Genomic DNA, 19,685 nt, shown 5'->3' with positions numbered 1-19,685 from the left:
TCAGTTTATTCATCCTCCCTTTCCTGCTTAACTAAAGCTGAAGCCCTGGATGTTCCTCAGGACTAGTCTCCATGGGTGACAAAATCATTCTCTATGTTTTTGAAAAGAGCTAAACAGTCTCCAAAGCTCCAAAACAGACCAAAAGCAGCTAGCACACAGCAGAATTATCCTAAGAAAAGTTAGGTTGATTGGTGGAACATCAAGACCATTAAAAAAGAGAGACAACTGTTAACACTTCTGGAGTGAAGACCCATGAACCATTAAATCAACTGACTCTCTCAGCAGCCTGAATAGTAATGCAATAGTTGCACTGTGGAACACGAATTAAAGCAAAGTGTTCTATCTCAGGAAGAAATTCAGATTCCCCACTTAACACATGAACCTCAATTTTGGAGGTAAAGGTGCGTGTTGTATGCAAGAAAATACAGTACAGTAAAAGCCACGTTATCCACCACCTTACAAACCAGCATGCTCTATTAACCGGCATACTGGCTTGTAAGGCAAACATGAAACTGGAAGTGCCCACTGTGGCACTTCGGGTTTTGCCGAGCCCCCATGACCCGGGGCAAAGCAGCCTGTACTGCCAAGCCCCCATGACCCAGGGCATAGCAGGCTGTGCAGGGCCCGCCTCCCTGTCCCTCGGGGTCCGTGGGGCCCATGAGAGGGGCAGCGGTGCAGCAGGAGGGGTGGCAGCCCAAGCAGGCAAAGACACGTGTTCAGGCCTCTGAATTAACCAGTATATTTTGTTATCCGGCACCCCCCGTTCCCCATGAGTACCAGATAACAAAGCTTTTGCTGTATATCTTTTTCTGAACTGCAAATATTTTCATCCCTTTCTGAGTGAAGAAACTTATCACCAGTATGTAGAAATGTTTCTCAAACAGTGTTAAGATAAATCGTTGTTGTTAAACTGCATCTGAGCAGATTAATGGAGAACAGATTCATAACTCATGGCTAAGATCTTGACTGGAATCATTTAACCTGTGAGAAATTTTCTTTGGAGATTTGAAGGGGGAAAGATCTGCATGCATCCTTTTAAATATTTTCATGTGTTTTTGAAAAAAATATTTTTTCCTACAGTATTGTACTGCAGTGTATTCTTGACGTCAGCTGAGAAAAATACTCAAAACATCAAAAGGAACCATTCCATTATCTACTGAGAACTCTACAGGTTCAGTGTACATGGATTTAATCTTTCTTCCCAGTACTTAGACCTGTATTATAGAGAAAGAAAACAGAGGTGAATCAGAAAGATAGGGTTAAAGGGAAAGCAAATGGATGTAGGTTAATTGAGTTATCTAGATAGTAACTGGATATACTTTATATTTAATATAAATAAATCCACTGAATAAATCAGTTCTTAAAAATAAACTGAGAGGGCATTTGTGCATAGTTCTTGTAAAAAGTGTGCCAATATTTAAAGGTAAGTGAAATAGATACAAAAGTAAAATTAATTTTTGAAGTCAAAGTTTGAATTCTTCTTTTTAAAAAAAGCAGAAGAGCTTTCATTTCAATACATACTAAAGAGGTAAAGGTTATCATGGATGAAAGAAATGCACAGTAGGGTTAATAAGAGTTACTGAAAATAATCAGGGTGAAGGATCTTTTACAATGCTTGGACATTTTCAAGTCCACTGGACCAGAGAGACTACCTACACCCAAGAGTCCTGGAAGAACTAGCTGAACTTATAGCAGCACCATTGGCCAAGCTATCTGAAGAGTTGTGGAACTCAGGAATGGTCCCAGATTCCTGGAAGAGGGCCTATGTGATGCCCATCTTTAAGAAAGGGAAGAAAGATGACATGCAAACTACAGGCCAGTCAATCTGACCTCGGCCCGCATAAAAACTTTGAAAAGTTGATTAAGGAGGCCATCAACTTACAAGCTGGTAATGGATGGGGTGCTAAACAGCAACCAGCATGGCTTTGTTGAGGGCAGATCATGCCTCATGAACCTTGTGTCCTTCTACAACCAGGTCACTAATCATCTGGATGAGGGACACAAGGTTGATGTCATCTACTTAAACTTCAGTAAAGCCTTTGACTCTGTCTCCCATGGGATTCTCTCTAACAAACTGGAGAATATTGGGCTGGATCAGTCTACAGTGAAGTGGCAATTGCCTCAGAGGCTGCTCCCAGAGAGTGGTGATTGATGGGATGGCCCCATCTTGGAGGAGCGTCTCCAGTGGGGTCCACCCACAGATTGGTGCTTGGACCAGGGCTATTTAATATATTCATTAATGATTTGGATGAAGAGGTAGAAAGTGCAATGATTAAGTTCACAGATGACACCAGCTGTGGGGAAACGTAGGCACACCAGAGGATAGGGCAAAGATCCAGGAGGGCCTTGACAGACTGGACTTATGGGTAGAATGAAATCAGATGAGGTTTAACAGAGAGAAGAGCAAGGTCCTTCACCTGGGTAGGAAGAACCCTCACTGCAGCTATACAATGGGTGGTGACCTACTGGCTGGCAGAACATCTGAATGAGACCCGGGAGCAACGATCGACTGGAAGATAAATATGACCCAACAGTGTGACGAGGCTGCCAAAAGGACCAATACAACTCTGGCCTGCATCAGCCACTGTGTGGCCAATAGATCCAGGGAGGTAATCCTCTCTCTCTATTCAGCATTTCTAAGGTCTTAGCTGGAGTACTGTGCCCAGTTCTGGGCACTGCACTTCAAGAAGGACATAGATAAGCTTGAAAGGGTACCAAGAAGGGCCACCAGTTTGATTAAGGGCAAGGAGGGTAGGCCCTATGAGGAGAGACTGGGGAACTGGGCTCCTCAGAGGGAAGCATCAAGAACTAGGAGAACAACTATTCAGGAGGGCACCTAAAGGGAGGACGAGGACCAATGGGCATAAATTAATAGAAGATAAATTGAGGTTGGATATAAGGATAAACCTTGCCAAGCTCATCTGAGCCCAATACTTCCTGCGCGTGGCAAGGTACTAGACTTGATGATCGTCCAGGCCCTTGCCTGTTCTATGATTCTATGATTCTAATGAAAAATAAAAAAGTATTACATAGAGCTGTAGAGATAAGTGATAATTATAAGCAATACAAATAATTTTGGCAATAAAAAGCAATAGGCAAAGATTACCAGTAAATGTATGAAGAAACAAGATAAGTTGTAAGATGAAGCCTATTATTCAGTGCGCATTATAAGTCCATCTCAATGCCTGGTCTGGAGAGGATATGAGTCTGTTACAGCTCCCAGCCTGGAGGACTTGGGGTACCAATTCTGTAAACTCTATACAGTTGCTTAACTGTACTTACACGAGTCACTCTTTGAAATAAGTGAGCTTCTACTTTAAAAATACAAAGTATAATATAGTTTTAGCAGCCCCTAACTTAGATTCACTGGCCGTGCAACTATATTAGAAACTCACTATTATAAATTTGCCTTGGCTACAAGTACCTTAGAACCTCAGATGAAAGCTTTATGGAAGACATATTAGAGCAGGGGGAGAACCATATTTCCATCCACCAAACTCTGTTTTCTCTACTTCCCAGCATATGTTTCTATCTCCTCAGCTACGTGTCAAAGAGGCAACTGAACTCTCATCTGTACGGAGCAACAGACACTTATAAAAGGACATATAGGGCACAGACAGAAGTTAAATTTGTCACATGACTGGCCCCTCAAGCACACACTATAGCCATGCTCTAATAGAAGTGCATAGTTGCAGAATGATTTAAAAGTCCCCAATTGTGTGACAACTTAACTCTCATTATATGAGGGTTCAAATGAAGGTGTTCCAAAGTGGAGTGTCTTCAATAACTTGTGTTTGATTGGGCAGCTGGGCTGATGCAGCCCAGCTCTACCCCCAGTGCTAGCTGCACAATAGGAAGGGGGGAGAAGGGAGGGGAGGGAGCTCAGGCTGAGCTTTGCCCAGCCTGAGCTAGAGGGGGTTGGATGGATTGGAGTCCCTCACCTCGGGGAAGTCCCCTGTGGCAGCTGAAAAGTATGTCTGTGAGATAAAGGTGCTTGCTGAAGGCTCTATGAAGATTAGACCAAGTGTTTTTCTGTATTTGTTTAGATATTAAGCTATATGTTGTTGCTAAAAGCCTAATTAAAATTTAAGATGCAGTGAGGCCTTGTATAAAGTAAGGCCTAGTAAATTTAGCAAAACCTAGAAGTAATAAAGCCCTGTGGCGCAGTTAAAATTACCTTATCAAAAAAATGCAAGGCTTGTACTGCTATTGGTCAGTCTAAGGACAGTTGAAGAAAAAGGAATCTAAGTGGTCGTACATTATCAGTGTCCTTCAGAAGCTATAAATTAGCTGGAATATTTGGAAACCATTCAGAAGGAAGATGCAGCTCTATGAAAAGGATTAGTTAGCTCTTGCCTGGATCAGAGTGCCCGTGGACCTCGAGGAGCCCAAGAACTGCATTCCAGGGTCCTTCCCAGTACCCCTTGGACAGCGTTGCTCGGGGACACCTGACCTCGCTGAACTTTGTGGAGAGGACTTGCTGTGTATCAGGCATCAGAGGGACTGCTGATAAGTTCCTGACACAAATTGCTTTTGTCTGTCATCGTTTGCCTTGTTACTATGCGTAGTTGTGTTTTTGTTAAGTCAATACATCTTTCTTACCTTTCTACCCCCGACCATACTCTCAGTCTAAACTCTCCACAGGCGGCTGGGACATCCCCCACCCGCACTCCAGTGCAAGCTGGACAAAAGTCCAGCCCAACCTCCCTTCCCTGCCCTCTCCCCCTGTCCTATTGTGCAGACAGCACTGGAGCTGGGAGGGAGGGGGGAGGACTGGGGGAGAGAAGCTGTGCCTGCAGCTCCTTGGCTGGATTGGCTCCAAATTGGAGCTTGATCCTCCACCCTCCCAAAGCAACAGTGAATGTCTGTTGGGTCAGGAGGGTTAGTCTAACTGGCAATTACTGTGAAGTGCCACGAGTTAAACCAGAGAGCTGCACATGTCAGCCCCATGGAAATTATATGAATCCGGATTGTATCCTTCAAGTGCTACACATCCCTTCATCAGTGTGAAAGTGACATTTCTTATTAAAGACTTCCATGTTGCAGAACACTTAGCCCCATCTCATAGTTTTAAATAAATCCCTAAGGGAAATTTCTGAGATCGCTTTAAAGCTTGCGTAGTTTGGCAGATGCAATATGGCCCAACAATCCTTTAGAGAATGCATAAACTCTATGTTTGATTTACTTCAAAATGATCAAATATATCCATTAACACCTCAATCTGGTGGATTTCAAGGACCATTAGAGGTTTGCATGGACTCACCCGCTTATGAAGACGTTCTGCTTCCTCCTGATATGCAGCAAGCTGTTGTTTCCATTGTTTTACATTGGCAGTGGACTCCAGCAGAGCTGCTGTGAGCTTGGCATTGTTACCCTTGAGAGTGGCCAGTTCTGCCTCCCAATGCTTGCTGATTGTCGAACTAGAAACATAGATTAACAAGCATCATAATACTGTACGGTATCATTACAGCATCATCCTCAATTTTTTTTGGATCTTCACTGTTAAAGTGGTTTTTTTTAAATGTTCAAAATATACACCATCAAAAGGACTTCTTAATAAACTTTCTCCACTAAAAGGATCTCTTAATTTAGATTCTCCTACAGTAGTTATGCAAGCTGGCTTAGTTACTCAAAGAGCGCATCTATACATCACCTTACCTTGCTGTAGTGGCATGCTATGTTGCCGTATGACATGCTACAGCAGCATAGCAATCATATGAGTCTACATATGATTGGCAGCTATTTTGCCGTAGCAGCGCGCTCCCCCATTTTAGCTTGCTGCTACGATGAAGTAACAGTGAAAACTAACCATGTGCCACACACATGGTACAGTACGGGCTGTTACAGCACTGTGGTTTAGTACTTCCAAATTAGTACTTCCAAAAGGAAGTACTAAAGCACGGTGACGCGTAGATGCACCCAAACAGTTCAAATATCAAACACTCAAATAACTAAAAGATAGATTTCTTAAAATAAACATTTCATTGTAGAAAAACAGCCCCCCATAGTATACTTGAGTATATTTAGACAGATACTGAAACCCACAAAGTAGCTGCAGTGATTTTAACTACATAATAAAAAATCCTTATGGTTTATATACGTATTGTAAAATGATTTTATAGCTTTTTCATTATAAATTATTATATCCTAAGAAAAAGATTAATTCAACATACTGGGTTTTTTTACATGTCTTCCCAGACATGGCGCCGGGCACTTTAATTAGTGAGCCGCACTAATTAAAAGCACCTGTGTGTCATATTTATCAGTGTTGCCACCTGTCCCCACACTGAAAAAATGGTGGTGGGGCACTTTAAACTACAGCTCATCAAATGTGTTTTATTTCAAAGTGCCCTGCTACCATTTTGTCAGTGCAGAGATCCACATAACGCTGATACACGGGATGTGCAAGGCTGCCGGAGCACGTCAATTTCCATGCTCCAACAGACTCGATTAATCAAATCTGTTCCAACATGCTGGATTTCCAGTGTGTCAGAGCAGGCTCCCTGCATGTGTGTAGGAGCCCATGATTTCAGAGAATGAATGGAGTGGTCTGGAACCACAGCTTAGCTTGGTTAATTTCAATATTTATAGTTCAGGAATAATTCAAGACCAAAGAAAGCCCTAAATAATTTAAGCTACCAACAATCAACACTCCCAAGCAAGTTACTTTGAACTTCCCTAACAAACATTGTCGTCATGATCACAATTTTGCCAGCGACGAGATTTAAAACAGAAAAGGCCTGGGGATTTCCGGCTCCGACATTTCATGGAGTTATATTGGCAGGCCACTGTAAATAAACAGTCCTTGCCTTGCAGTAACTGTTCCTTGGAGAATTAGAGAGTTTCAGCCACAAGGACTGATCAAGCAGGCATTACGCACAATCCCTACACTTATAAGCACTACACATAAAGAAAAGAAGACATTGCAGACATGTATTAATGAATAAAAACTGTATTACTGTATATGGTAATATGTTTATTCTTACATTCTGTGGGCATTATAAAAAATAGGCACTAATAGTTCATATCAAAGACATGGACCAAAAAGTATCTATCTTTCTCTGTGAATACTGTTAGGCATTCTGCCTTTTTAAGACAGGAATTCAGGGAAGATTTAGAAATAGATGTTCTCTAACCCTAGGCAAAAGAGGTTTTATCTGTGAGTTTATGTATAATTTGAACTGTGTATATTAACTCATTCTGGGTTGCCATTTTGCCCCCTGGCTTTTCTTTGTGTATCCCATTCTCATGTGTTCAGTTTATACTGCAGCGAGCAAACTTTACAGATGAGTTAGAGGACAATTTCTTAAGATTGATGTTACATTTCAAATCAACCAGCAGTTTAACGCAAACATCGTCAGCATAACTCATGAACTACACTTTAACTTAAAAACCACCTCTTTCACTATAGCAGACTCCCTCCCTCCAAAAGGTAAATAGCTTTTTTTCTTTTAAAAGAATAATCTTCCCTTTGATACTGGAATGCAAGTTAAAAAAAGAAAACCAAACCCTCTATCATAGCATTTCAAGACTCATTTAGGTAGAATCTTATCACTTAAAAATGTTTACACTATCACAAAAGAAAGGTTGTGACTCATTTTTGGAGGGAAGGAAAGAGAAATAAATGATGGTCAGATTTTCTTTACAGTCACGGCAGCATGACAGATGAGCAAAATCTGCTAAGGACACGCTTAAGGAAGCCAGCTCATTCATGTTTAATAAGTATTACTAATTACATTAATCATATGCACATTTCTTCCTGCAGGTCCTGACCTTACAAACACATATCCACGTAAGTAATTTTATGTGCATGAGTAGTTCCATTGAATTTAACAAGACTAGTCACATGCATATAATTATTTAAATATGTCAATGTGAGTGGGGTCTCAACGTCCTTTCCTCATTATGAAAAAATATATGTACAATATGTTATTCTTATGCTTTCAGTGCATGTGAAAGTTTTATTCAGAAAAAGGATTTACAGGGTCCTTAAAGACTGTTGTGATTACTTCATATTTAAAATGAATGCAGCATAAGTAACAGATATATTTAACTTTTAAGTTCCCGTTTTAAGATGAAGTAAACTTACAGATAGTTAAGTTCACAGAATGTAGATTCCAGCTATTGTACTTAATGATGTAAGTGTAATTTCTACTATGTTTATTATACCTTGTACTTTTGTGCAAACCCTTCATTGCCTTGCCAAAAAAGTCTTGAACTATTGTGTTACAACTGAAATGTTTACATGAAATAACCCTGAAGTAGTTGTTTTCTAAAACATTAAACTTAGCATCAATTCGATTAAGTGTTGCAGCTACAAAATATTTAGATGTTGCTAGAATTCCCACTGTATTTTGAAGAGTAACTTTCAACAGGACTGCATCAATATTATTTTAAATAATTTTTTAGGCATTTAACATATATAGACAATGTGAACATAATTATTTTAATGCAAAATTTTACTGTATACTGTATGCAATATAAACTAGTATTTTAATAAGGCATTTTACTGTTTTTTCTGTGATTTTCAATAGATGCATGAACTAAAAAAAACAAACCACATTTCCTTGGAGGATCTAGTTTTGTTTTTGATGATATAAAATAACTTCACAACTATTTTTACATTTGTAGTTTTCTCTAATGAAATTCCACATCCTCTATCTTAATATGGCAATATGGTTTTCGTTTGATATTCATTTTCTTTCAGACATCCATTGGAACATATTTGAGCTTAAATATATGACAGAGTAAGGACCTGATTAAAACAGACACATCCTTCCAGTGGCAAATTACTTTATTCAACTACAGGACAGTTTTATTATAGTCACGATGGCATTCTATCACTAAATTCCCTATGGGACCTTGCACAGAGCTCAACTATGTTTTCCAATAGGGTGGTAAAAATTCAGGAAACATTTAAGCTGATAATGTAAAGTGGTCATAACTGCTAATGCTGCCAGGAAGCACCGTTTAACAATAGCATCCATGGAAGAGTAAAACTGTCAAATAAGCTACCAAAAAACACAAGAAGGCCAGATCTATAAGTAAAGCAAACTGGAACTGAATACTTGCTGACTAAAATGAAAACATACCTGGAGGCTGAAATTCCAGATCTCCTATAAAATAGGTAAGTTACTTATAGTAACTAGAGTTCTTCAATATACTGTCTGCATACATATTCTGTGTATGCTTGTCCTTTAGCTCAGATCTTTTTTGTCTCTGCAGCCACCCTACTCTGATTTGTGGGTGGGTCCATACCCATCAGCATTATGTAGTTCCTGCTTATTAATTTCCTCCTAACTGCAGAATCCCAAGGGGAAGAAGGGAAGAAGAAGAGCAGTTTATGTAGGATGCATGTGGATGGTATCTCTCAAAGAACTCCACTTAATGCAATATAAGTTATCTTTTTCTTCATGGGCTTGTTCATATGCACACTATTGTAGGGAACTCTAATGCTGTGCCAAGATCATCGGGAGGTAAATTTCAGAGTCCTAGGCAAAAAGTGACTGGAGGACTCCTTATTCAAACACAGGCCTCACAATGCTTAGTAGGGCTCTAAGTGACTGCCTTTTGTATATATATTGAATAAAGATATTCAGAAAAGAGGCCATCAATAACACTTGGGCTGTGTAGGAATGAACTGTAGTTCATTGGTGGATCCATCTTGGCAATCTTATTACAAACCTTGATGAAGAAAGAAGCCTATTTGGACAGTCTCTGGGAAATTGCTGTGCTTTTCTGAGAATAGATGGACAGCTTCCATCTGAAGTATGCTCTGGCATGCAGTGTCATTTATATGGGAGACACCATATAGCCCAAGATGAGCAGGCAAATTGTGCTTGTCAGACTTGTCTCCTTTTGTGTGATGGCATCTGCCACAACCAGGAATCTGGGAGAGGTAACCTCTGGCTGGTAGTGTGCCTAGAGTGGCCCATATAAATCCTCTCCTGGCTTGGTTCTCCCTTGCCTGGTGGGTCCCTTTGCTTCCATCCCACCCATCACTGATGATTGTGACAGAAGTCCTGCGTGTTAGGGTGAATGATCTCCAACTGCATGGCTTCTGATCTCCCTTGGGGCTCAGGACAGTGCATACAGACTGCCAGGTGTTCCTTCATCATATCTCAAGGCTATATGTGCAGATCATAATGAAGAATGCAATTACAATGCACTATATGTTAACAGAGAAGGTAGCATGAGATCTTCACCCATGTGCAAGGAAGTGGTCAACCCCTGGAACTGGTGCATCTGCTACCAAATACATCTATTGACAGTGCATTTCCCAGGCCTTCAGAATACTGAGTCAGAGTCTTAGTAGGCATACTCTCATGAACTAGAAGTGGGAAGTCAAGAACTCTATCCTACAGGACTGTGATAATCTAAAAACTGACCCTTTCGCCTCCTGCAAAAACAAAAAGCCAGGTTTTCTGTTCCAAGAAAGGTTTCAGCTTGAGCTCGTTGTCCAATGTCTCCATCACCCCATGACTTGAAGAACTGTCAAATGCCTTCTTACCTCCAGCTGGTTTTGCAAATGCTGTGCCAGGTCAGCCAGGATGCTGAATGGTGATCCTACTGGCCCCAGTCTGACCAAAGTCTTTCTAGTTTCTGGACTTTTCATGTGTTTTCATAGAGTCCCAGAACTCTGCCATTACTCCAAGAGCTGTTCTCCCATGATGGAGTCAGTGGGTGATGGTGTGGAGTGAGAAGAACATTTCACCAGGTCCAGCACATCCTTCACCTCATGATCTCGATGCTAGATAGTCCTCAGAGATAGAAAAGGCTTGTATCCTGGTAGAAGTATACTAATTCATAGCAAGGAAGACTCCAGTAGACAAACCTATCTGGCTAAGTGGACCAGGTTCTCAAGATGGTATCACCCAAGGTGCTTATCTCCTTATGAGGCTTCTATCCAAGTCTCTGTATTGGGACCATATTCAAGCCTGTGCATTTATTTCAAGTCTCAGTGAAAACAAATGCATGATGTCATTGATGGATGTCCTGCTACTTGCTAGTAAGAACTACCTTTCACCAGCCAGTTATCTAGGCATGGATATACTGTGATGTTGCTCCTGCTGAGGTGTGCTGCCACCATTATGAAGACCTTGGTGAAGACTCTCAGCTGTCTGGTAAGAGCTTGTATTGGCTATGGTCCTGGTACATGATGAACTGCAGATATTTTCTGCACAAAGGTGGGTTGATTATCTGAAATATATATTCTGAAAGTTGTGAGATGCTAACCTAAAGACTGTAATGGGACGCCATTTTCTTTCTTTTCAATTAAGTCATCATAAATTAACTGTAATAGAATACATTTCCTTGATACTGTTGCAAAACCTCTTTTCAGGTTTCTTAACTATAAGGGAGGAGACCTCTTGTCATAGCAAAAATTGCAAAAAAGCTCCTTGAAAAGATACAGAGAAGGGGGAAATCAGGATAGGCACAGTGCTGAACTAGATGGTGCAGCTAGCTTTGATGTTGTCTGAGAGCACTGGTGTAGTAATCTAGGCCATGCCTGGAATGAATCAAGCTGTCTCACAGGATCAGGGAAAGGAACAGGAAACCCTCCCTTAGTGGTAGACAGCATCTCCTGACTGTCCCTCCAAAGGTTCTGTCTACTGTGTGAAGAGAACTGAGACAAAGTTGCAGGTGCAAATGGTGGTTTGCTTCTGTAGAAGAGGTGGCATTTCTTCAGGGGCTCATGAGGCCAATACATGAAAGGTGGGGCATAGGCAGGCTGTGTAAAAAAGAGTCACTGATCAGGAGAAGTATTGCTTGTGTTTTCCCTACAGCACAAGCAGATCTATAAACAATGAGAAAGTAGAAATGCATCCTTTCAGGGTATGCATAGCCATGCTGGTTTTGGAGTTGAAATGCTCTGACAATTCCAGTGGAAATTTTTCAACAGAGTTCTGTACTTCCCCAGGAAAGCCTGAGCTCTGGAACTAGAACAACTGCTTCATCATGATAGCCAAAGCTACAGAGCATGACACATGTCTGCTACATCCAAACATCACCAGTATTGAGATTTTAGCCACTAGATGGATCTCTGACCAGTGCAACAAATCCCTTGTGAGAGTTGGGCAGAGGCTTATCCATGAAGGCTGCAAACAAAATTGTACTAGACCAAAACACTTATTAATTTGCTTCCTCAAAATGAAGGATAGTGATTTTCATTCCAATTACTCCAATCCCTGAAGCATTTTATCCTTTCAGGGACTCTAGAACTGGTTATTTTTGTCAGCTGCTACAATTAAAGATCAAGGTGTGAGATGCATAAGGAAAAATTCCACACTCCTGGAAAAGATCTGATAGCTTTTGTCTACTTTCTATGCAGTAAAAGCAAAATGGCTGGCATCTAGCATGTGCTCTTTGTTGTGTCCATTATAGCTTTAATGACTGGGATGGCTACTTTACCAGATGGCACTGCTGTAAAAGGTCCACAAGCCTATATTTAAGTTCTCCAATATCATCCATCAGAATGTGCAGTCCTCAGCCACCTAACTCAGGAGGTTCTGGAAGGCCCCAAAGTGGGCCATCTAAATTGCTCAAGGTGAAGAAAGTGCCTTCTTATTCACTGAAAAGTGCAGAAGACTGGGATCAGCAAATTATTTCACCCTAACAGTTGGATCAGAGAAGTCATCCTTCTCTGGATACAGGAAGCTGGAAGGTTGCGTAGGAGAAGTCTGTAAGGCTAAGGCTTTTGATGCAAGACAGTGGGATGTGTCCTTACTTTTCCCTGGATGAAGAGGCCACAGACAGAAGGAACACGTTAGAATGGTAGGACACAGCCTTGGAGCACAAGAAGCCATCTATTTGGGGCTCCCTACACCCCATGCTTCTTGGCAAAGGAACTCCTATGGGATAGGAATAGTCTAAAATGGAGTTCTCCTTAGAATCAAGAAAGTCTGATGAGAAGAGTTTAAATGCCACAGCTGATGGATTCAGCATCTGAGATAGTTCCTCAATCAGATCTGATGTTGGCAGCGATGGAAGGCCACTGGAAGAGGACTTCTGATTAAGGATTGGTGCTAGGGAGGCTGAGGAGAACAGTGGAGATTCTGGTTTCAACTGAACCTCTAGGATACTTGAAGCCATGAAGAGAAGTAGCATCAGTTGAAAAATGCTCATGCCTTTGAAAACAGTCAGGCAGAATGAAGTATAAGAAAGGTGTTCAGTCATACCGTGTGCATCTATGCATGCGCTTTACAGTGGAGCAGACAAATTACCTCTGTAGTAAAGCATCATAGTCTACACATGCACTGGAATTAGGGTGCAGTAAACTAATTAACTCTGCCATAAGTGCTACCTGACACTACTGTCTTACGGTGGAGTCATTATATGCAGTCAAACATGTGTGTACACAGGGACCAGCAGGCAAAAATTGTGCCCAGTCACTCTAGCCAGCTGGAAGCCAGACTCCTGCCTGACCCTCACGCTCCGGCCAGCCCCTCTGCTGCCTGACACTGCCACCTAGAGCCTGGGGCTGATTCCCCCAGCCCCCCTGTCAGCCTGGGGCTGCTCTGCCCCAGTTCAAAGTGCAGCTGTCCTAGGCATATGTATAGACGCTGAGCCTGGGAGCAGTTGACTCTGGCTGAAACTGCTCCAAAGTTTATTGATTCACCTTCATTTTACATGTAAATGAAATAAATTTCACTGTGTTTCAGGGGAAACATGGGTGCTGATGTTGCAATTCTTGGTACTGTGGGGAAGATGCTGCTAGACTGCAAATGTAGTGCCGGTTTGATGCTGGTAGAAATATCAAAAAGTGCCTGAGGCACTGGTTTTTATGTCTCGGTGGTACTGAAGTGGGATTTCCCAAACCAGTTATTGGTGCCTGGAGTTCTGCACCAAGAATACTTCCTGGCCCCAAAGTCTCAGGTGAAAAGAAGACAAGGCCTTCCTTGAGGAATCCCAAGTTGGGGATCTTCCCTCAATCTATCTCTAGGCCTAGGCTCACTGGAAGGGGACTTCTGAAAATGATCAGAGTATAGTCAACATCCAGGGATGTGAAACTCCTGTCTAGCTGTAGAAGACTTGGCATGACCATTAGTGGCAGGCATCATCCCACTGTATTAAGGACAGGAGTTTAGAGGAAGCCATACCAAGAGTAGACAGAACAGTATGGTCAATGTGAAGGCAAAAATGAAGCCTCATTCACTGTGCACAAGCAATGGAGCGAAGGCCAAACATCTGTTTTCCTTAGAAAAATGAGGAGTGGGGGGGAGATTAAAACAGGACGAGAATTAAAACTGGAATAAAATTAGGTGACAAGAATCTAAAAACTGCTAAGAGGGGAAAATGTGTTCTGAAAAACTGGCTGTAGGTCAAATAGTCTTGATCAGAGAGCAGGAGCTTTATTTTGAACTAAAGACACTGGAGCAAGTAACGCCTGATCAATCTGATTTCCTTCTATGATAAAAAGACAGGCTCTGTGGATAAAGGGAGAGCAGTGGACATGGCATACCTTGCCTTTAGCAAGGCTTTTGACATTGTCTCCCACAACATTCTTATTAACAAGTTAAGGAAGTACAAACTAGATGAAAGTTCTGTAAGGTGTATTCGTAACTGGCTAGATCATCATATTCAGTTAGTAGTCTTCAATGGCTCAATGTCTACTAAGTGTGGTTCCCAGAGGTCTGTCCTAGGTCCAGTATTGTTCAATATCTTCAACATTAATGATTTAGATAATGGGAATAAGCACACACTTAGCAAATCTGCAGATGTCACCATGTTGGGTGGAGTTGCAAACACTCTGGAGGGTATGGTTAGGATCCAGAATGACCTGGATAGACTGGAAAAATGGTCTGCAGTTGATCAGATGAGATTCAACAAGGACAAATGAAAAATCTTATACCTGGGATGGATTAATTGTATACATGAATACAGACTGGGGGATGACTGGCTAGGCTACCATATTGCAGAGAAAGACCTGTGGGTTATAGTGGACAGTAAGCTGAATGAGTCAACAGTGTGCTCTTTTTGCAAAAAAAAAGCCAAAAGCCTGCTGCATTGTGTTAGCAGAAGTGTCAGTTTCAAATCAAGAGAAGTGATTATTTTGCTGTATTCAGCATTGGGGAGGCTTCATCTGGAGCACTGTGCCCAGTTTTGAAGAAGGACATGGACAGATTGAAAAGAACCCATCAGACAACAAAAATGGTTAGGGGTCTGTCAAGCAAGACTTATGAGGAAAGCCTGAAAGAACTAGTTATTTAGTCTGGAGAAGAGAAGTCTGATGGAGGATTTGATAAGCCTTCAAATACACGAAGAGTAATTATACAGAGAATAGAGATAACTTTTTCTCTGTGGCCACAGGGCGACAGGACCTAGGAGCAATGGCGGCAAGATGCAGCACAGAAAATTTAGGCTGCAGGTTAGGAAGAGCTTTCTCACTCTAAGGCTGGTCAAACATTGGAACAGGCTACCTAAAGAAATTATGGAATTTCCATCCCTGGAAGTTTTCAAGAACAGGTAAGATAGACACCTGGATGGGATGCTTCAATCAGGGATAATCCAGCTTTGAACAGGGGGTTGGACAAGATGAACTCATGATGTCCCTTCCAGCCCTACCTTCCTATCATCCTAGGTCAGTTAAATTGCCCTACCCCTGAATAAAGCAGGGTTAAAACCAGAGTGATTTATTAACTTGTATCACTCCATGCAGCTATAATAGGTGCATCGTAACAGCTTATATCAGTGTCCTTTGACATGGCTATGATTGCTTCACTTGCACTTACCCTTAAAGGGTTATTTTAAATCAGTGCTGTCCAAGTTGCCACTGACAGACCACATGTAGCCCACAAGGGGTCAAGCTGCAGGACCTAGCCTCCCACCCAGCCACCCCTCCTCCCACTGTTCTGGGTGCAACAGCAGCTGAAGTTTTCAGGCTTCCTCTCCCTCATACAGCTCGTGTGTGTTGCACCAGGGGTTGGTGCAGCATGGCATGGTGTGATATTGAGCAGCACAGCTCAGAAAACTCAGGGTGAGGCCAGAGCCATGGGGTGCAGCTGTGATGGGGTGGTGCCCACAGAGACACACGATGCACTGGAAAGGAAGGGAGAAAAGGGGAGAATCAATGTTTTGCACAGTCCAGGGGTCTGTGACCCCCACTGGTGCAGGCTGCAGGATATGTGGCCCCCACCTGCTTAGAAGTTGGACAGCCCTGGACTACAACAAAGACTTTTCGGGACTAACTGTTGTAATGGCTTTGGAATGATATAATAAAAAAGCTACAGACAAAGGGAAAAACAGACTATGTAGCGGATAATAATAATATATGAGCACTACTAGGAGGAACTAGTAGCATGGCAGAGAGGAAAGATGTTTTACAGATTTATAGATGCTTATAACTGTACGTGAAACCATTTTTACAATCTCATTTGCCTCTAGGATCATAAACACCTGACAGAAGAAAAGAATTCAAACCTCCATTAGAAAGCTACATGATATTTTCTTTGGCTTTTGGTGTAGATCAAGTGTAGTGAATTTATTTTGTATTTTCAAAGTGGGGATTCAGTGCAATAGGTCTTTTCCAACCTCTAACATCTATGACCTTCATAAGCAACTGCTAAATGTCATCACTTTGATTACTTGCTTTCATATCAGTGTATACCTTTGTAATTTTTTTTTCCTTTAAGGAACTATGATCAATTAACAATGAACCTGTCCTCATCCTTGTTGGACATCAGAGTTATAATTTAAACAAGTCACTGACAAAACAGCATTGCTATCTGTTTGTGTAGGACCACATGGGTGGGGCAGGCTTAAGAGCAACACTCGCCAGGATGTCGTGTAGACATGCTTAAACAATGAGGAATAGATATTAGGCTGTGCTGCCTACACCATCTCAAAAGATTCAGTATCATCTCAGTTACTTCAGGCCAAGCAACAAATATGTGTCATTAAAGATCCTACAATAGGTGACTGGCAAGTAGTAAACCTTAGAATGGTGGGACTAAAGAACAACAGCTGCATCACCTGGGTAGAGATTAGAGTACTGCTCTCTTGAACTTGGCATCAGATCAAGCAGCTAACTGCAGTACATAATGATTGACAAATGTGAGAGTATTGCTCCATGTAGCCACTCTGTAGATTAGATACTGGGATGTTTTCGAAGCAGGTAAAGGCTATTTCTTGAGTTTTGTTGGATGTAACAAAAGTTAGTAAAAGAGAAGCAATCAGCTGGTAATACTGAGGCGCAATGTGTTGTCTATTTTGATGGTACTAGCAGTGAAACAGTACGGCTCTTGTAGTAGCTACCTTTAGCCATACATATACTGGGGTGAGGGGAGCAGGAGAAGGCATTCTGAATGATGTCGTCCTGTTAAAGAACTCCAGAGTGGAGCTTCTCCTCCCCTCTACAGAAGACAGCTTCAGAAGAACACAGGCGAGGTACCTATTTGGTTCAAGAAGAACTCCAAAGCCACCCAGGGAATTAATTTTGCATGATGTCTCAGTGTCATTACATCTTTAAGCAGACAAGGTTATTTGGATCAATTCGATATCTTTTATTAGATAAACTCAAATAGCTGGAAAAATTCTTCTTTGTAAGCTTCTGGGTACAAATACCCTTCATCAGGCAGAGAAAGTGTCTGCAGTTGGTCTGTGCTCTTCCTTCTGCAGGTGCTTCCTCTGCCTAATGAAGGGTATTTGTACCCAAAAGCTTGCAAAGAAGAATTTTTCCAACTATTTGAGTTTATCTAATAAAAGATATTAGATTTACGCAAGAAACCTCGTCTACTTGTGTCCTTAGACCAACACGGCTCCACCCTTCACCCTTGATTACATCCTTAAAGAATAAGATACAGAAGCTTGTTAACTTTTTCCAGCAGGGGTGACAGAAATCAGAAATACTATTTGGAGATAAAATATTGTAAATGAAGCAGTTCTGGAAGAGGCTCAGTGGGAATGTCATACATTTTAGATGGATGAAGTGAAAGACCCAGCTGGAAGATGGTGTCTACTTGGGGATAACTTTGCAATATGTCTCTGAGACATTTGGATACTGTCTGATGTAAGATAGCAGTTTCTTGCCAGTGTTCTATCAGCAAACTTCCAATTCATCAGAGGCAGCAAATGTGGGTCTGGATGAAGTACTTGACCCTAGTTTTACAACTGCTAATCTAGACAGTCTGGGACTGGGTCACGATGACATCAATTACAGGTCTGTGGGGTAGAAGTACTTCAGTCAGTATGGAGCTTAGGACAGGATACATGGTCTGATTTTGTCTGGATTTCCTAATTGCCCTGAATTATCAAAATTAGTGGAAAGGCATAAAGGAAATCTTAATTCCACTGAAGAAAGTAGATTTGTAGTAATAATCCCATGCCACCTTCTCTGGAACTGAATCTTGGGTACTTGGCATTGTTCCTAGTGAGAAACAGGTCTCAGGGGAATTCCAAGCTGCTGGAATACTGACTTGGTGATAAATTTCTTAAGTGACCAGGTGTGGCTGGTGACAGACTGCCTACAAAGGAAATCCACCAACGCTGATAACTCCTGACAGAGTTCTCCTATGCCATACTGATAATGTTTTTCCCCCAAAACTTAAATGTTTCTCTGCAGAATCAGAGGAAGAGGTGTCTCCTTACTTGTTTATGTAATGCAAAGCCAATACAAAATTTGCTGATATCTACAGTACTAGTGCACTGTAGGAGGGAAAGAAAAGCCACACATGTACCTGGAGGATCTGAGCTTTAAGGTGTTCATATGCAGTTCTATGTCTTCTCAGACTATTAGACTTTTACTTGCAGATTTTAGCCACAGATCTACTACACGAGATGATGAATGGCTAGGGTCACAAACGTATCTCTTCTTAGACATTTTTGTGGTGTACCCATTACCCAGTGAATTTACTTTGCTGGGCTGCATCCCCAGTGCACGAGGGACCATCTGGGGTGTCCCGTCCAATTCTTCTCTTCCTTTTTTGAACATCCAAATCGAAGTTGAAAACAAGAAAGCGGAGTTTTATACAAGACCCAAACTCATAGTATGTTTGATGAGCAAGAAAAAGCAGTAAGCTAGATAATCAGCATGCTCCATCCTGGCACCACAACAAGAATGAAGTGAGCCATGGTTGGGTTACTTCAGCTTGAGTGCCCTTGCAAAGGGTATACACAGTGTCCCAAACAGCTTTAAAAAGTTTCTGAGCTCCCAGGAATGGGATACAGCATGGACATACTTGAAGAATTTAAGAAGAAGAATATAAAGCAAGAGGCAGATATGAAAAGGAGAAAGAATATTCTGAAAAATGACAGTTACAGAAAAAAAATTAAGAAGTGTGATATAGGCTACTGATCATCATATTGGCTACTGATTATTTCCCTCCTATTATTGTGATTAACTGGATACTATCTGCAAAAGTAGTCTTACTGGATTCTAGGGCTGTGCAAAGCTTCGATTTAATATTTGATTCGACATATTCGATCCTGAAAACTGAAAGTTGAGTCAAATAGCAGCGGGTCGAATAGCTGTTGAATCAAATACTAGAAGTCAAATATTAACAGCACTACATTCCCTGTGGGCGGGGAAAAAAAAGGAAAGTAAGGGGAGGGAGGGGGAGAGGGGGAAGGAGTGCTTTCATGACTGACATGTGTGGCTGGCCAGTGACCTGTCAGCATTCTTTGAGGTCTCTTCCAATCCCAGTGCTCTGGGGGAGGGCCAGAGAAAATGCATAAAAGGCAGCAGTTTT

The 19,685-nt window shown here is 41.6% G+C and overlaps 1 protein-coding gene across 1 annotated transcript in view; it reads right to left on the bottom strand.

The window, feature by feature from the left end:
• The window catches only part of HOMER1 (homer scaffolding protein 1), a 149,883-nt gene that overhangs the window by 25,463 nt on the left and 104,735 nt on the right, over positions 1 to 19,685 (bottom strand). Inside the window, exon 6 of the mRNA XM_019532195.1 lies at positions 5,264 to 5,420. Within this exon, the coding sequence (XP_019387740.1) occupies positions 5,264 to 5,420 (157 nt within the window). The remainder of the gene's footprint in view (positions 1 to 5,263; positions 5,421 to 19,685) is intronic.

Source organism: Crocodylus porosus, unplaced genomic scaffold, assembly GCF_001723895.1.
Source record: "Crocodylus porosus isolate Cpor-Errol unplaced genomic scaffold, CroPor_comp1, whole genome shotgun sequence".
Classification (NCBI taxonomy): Eukaryota; Metazoa; Chordata; order Crocodylia; family Crocodylidae; genus Crocodylus; species Crocodylus porosus.
Note: the sequence above shows the minus strand (reverse complement) of the source record. Positions and strands in the feature narration are given on the sequence as shown.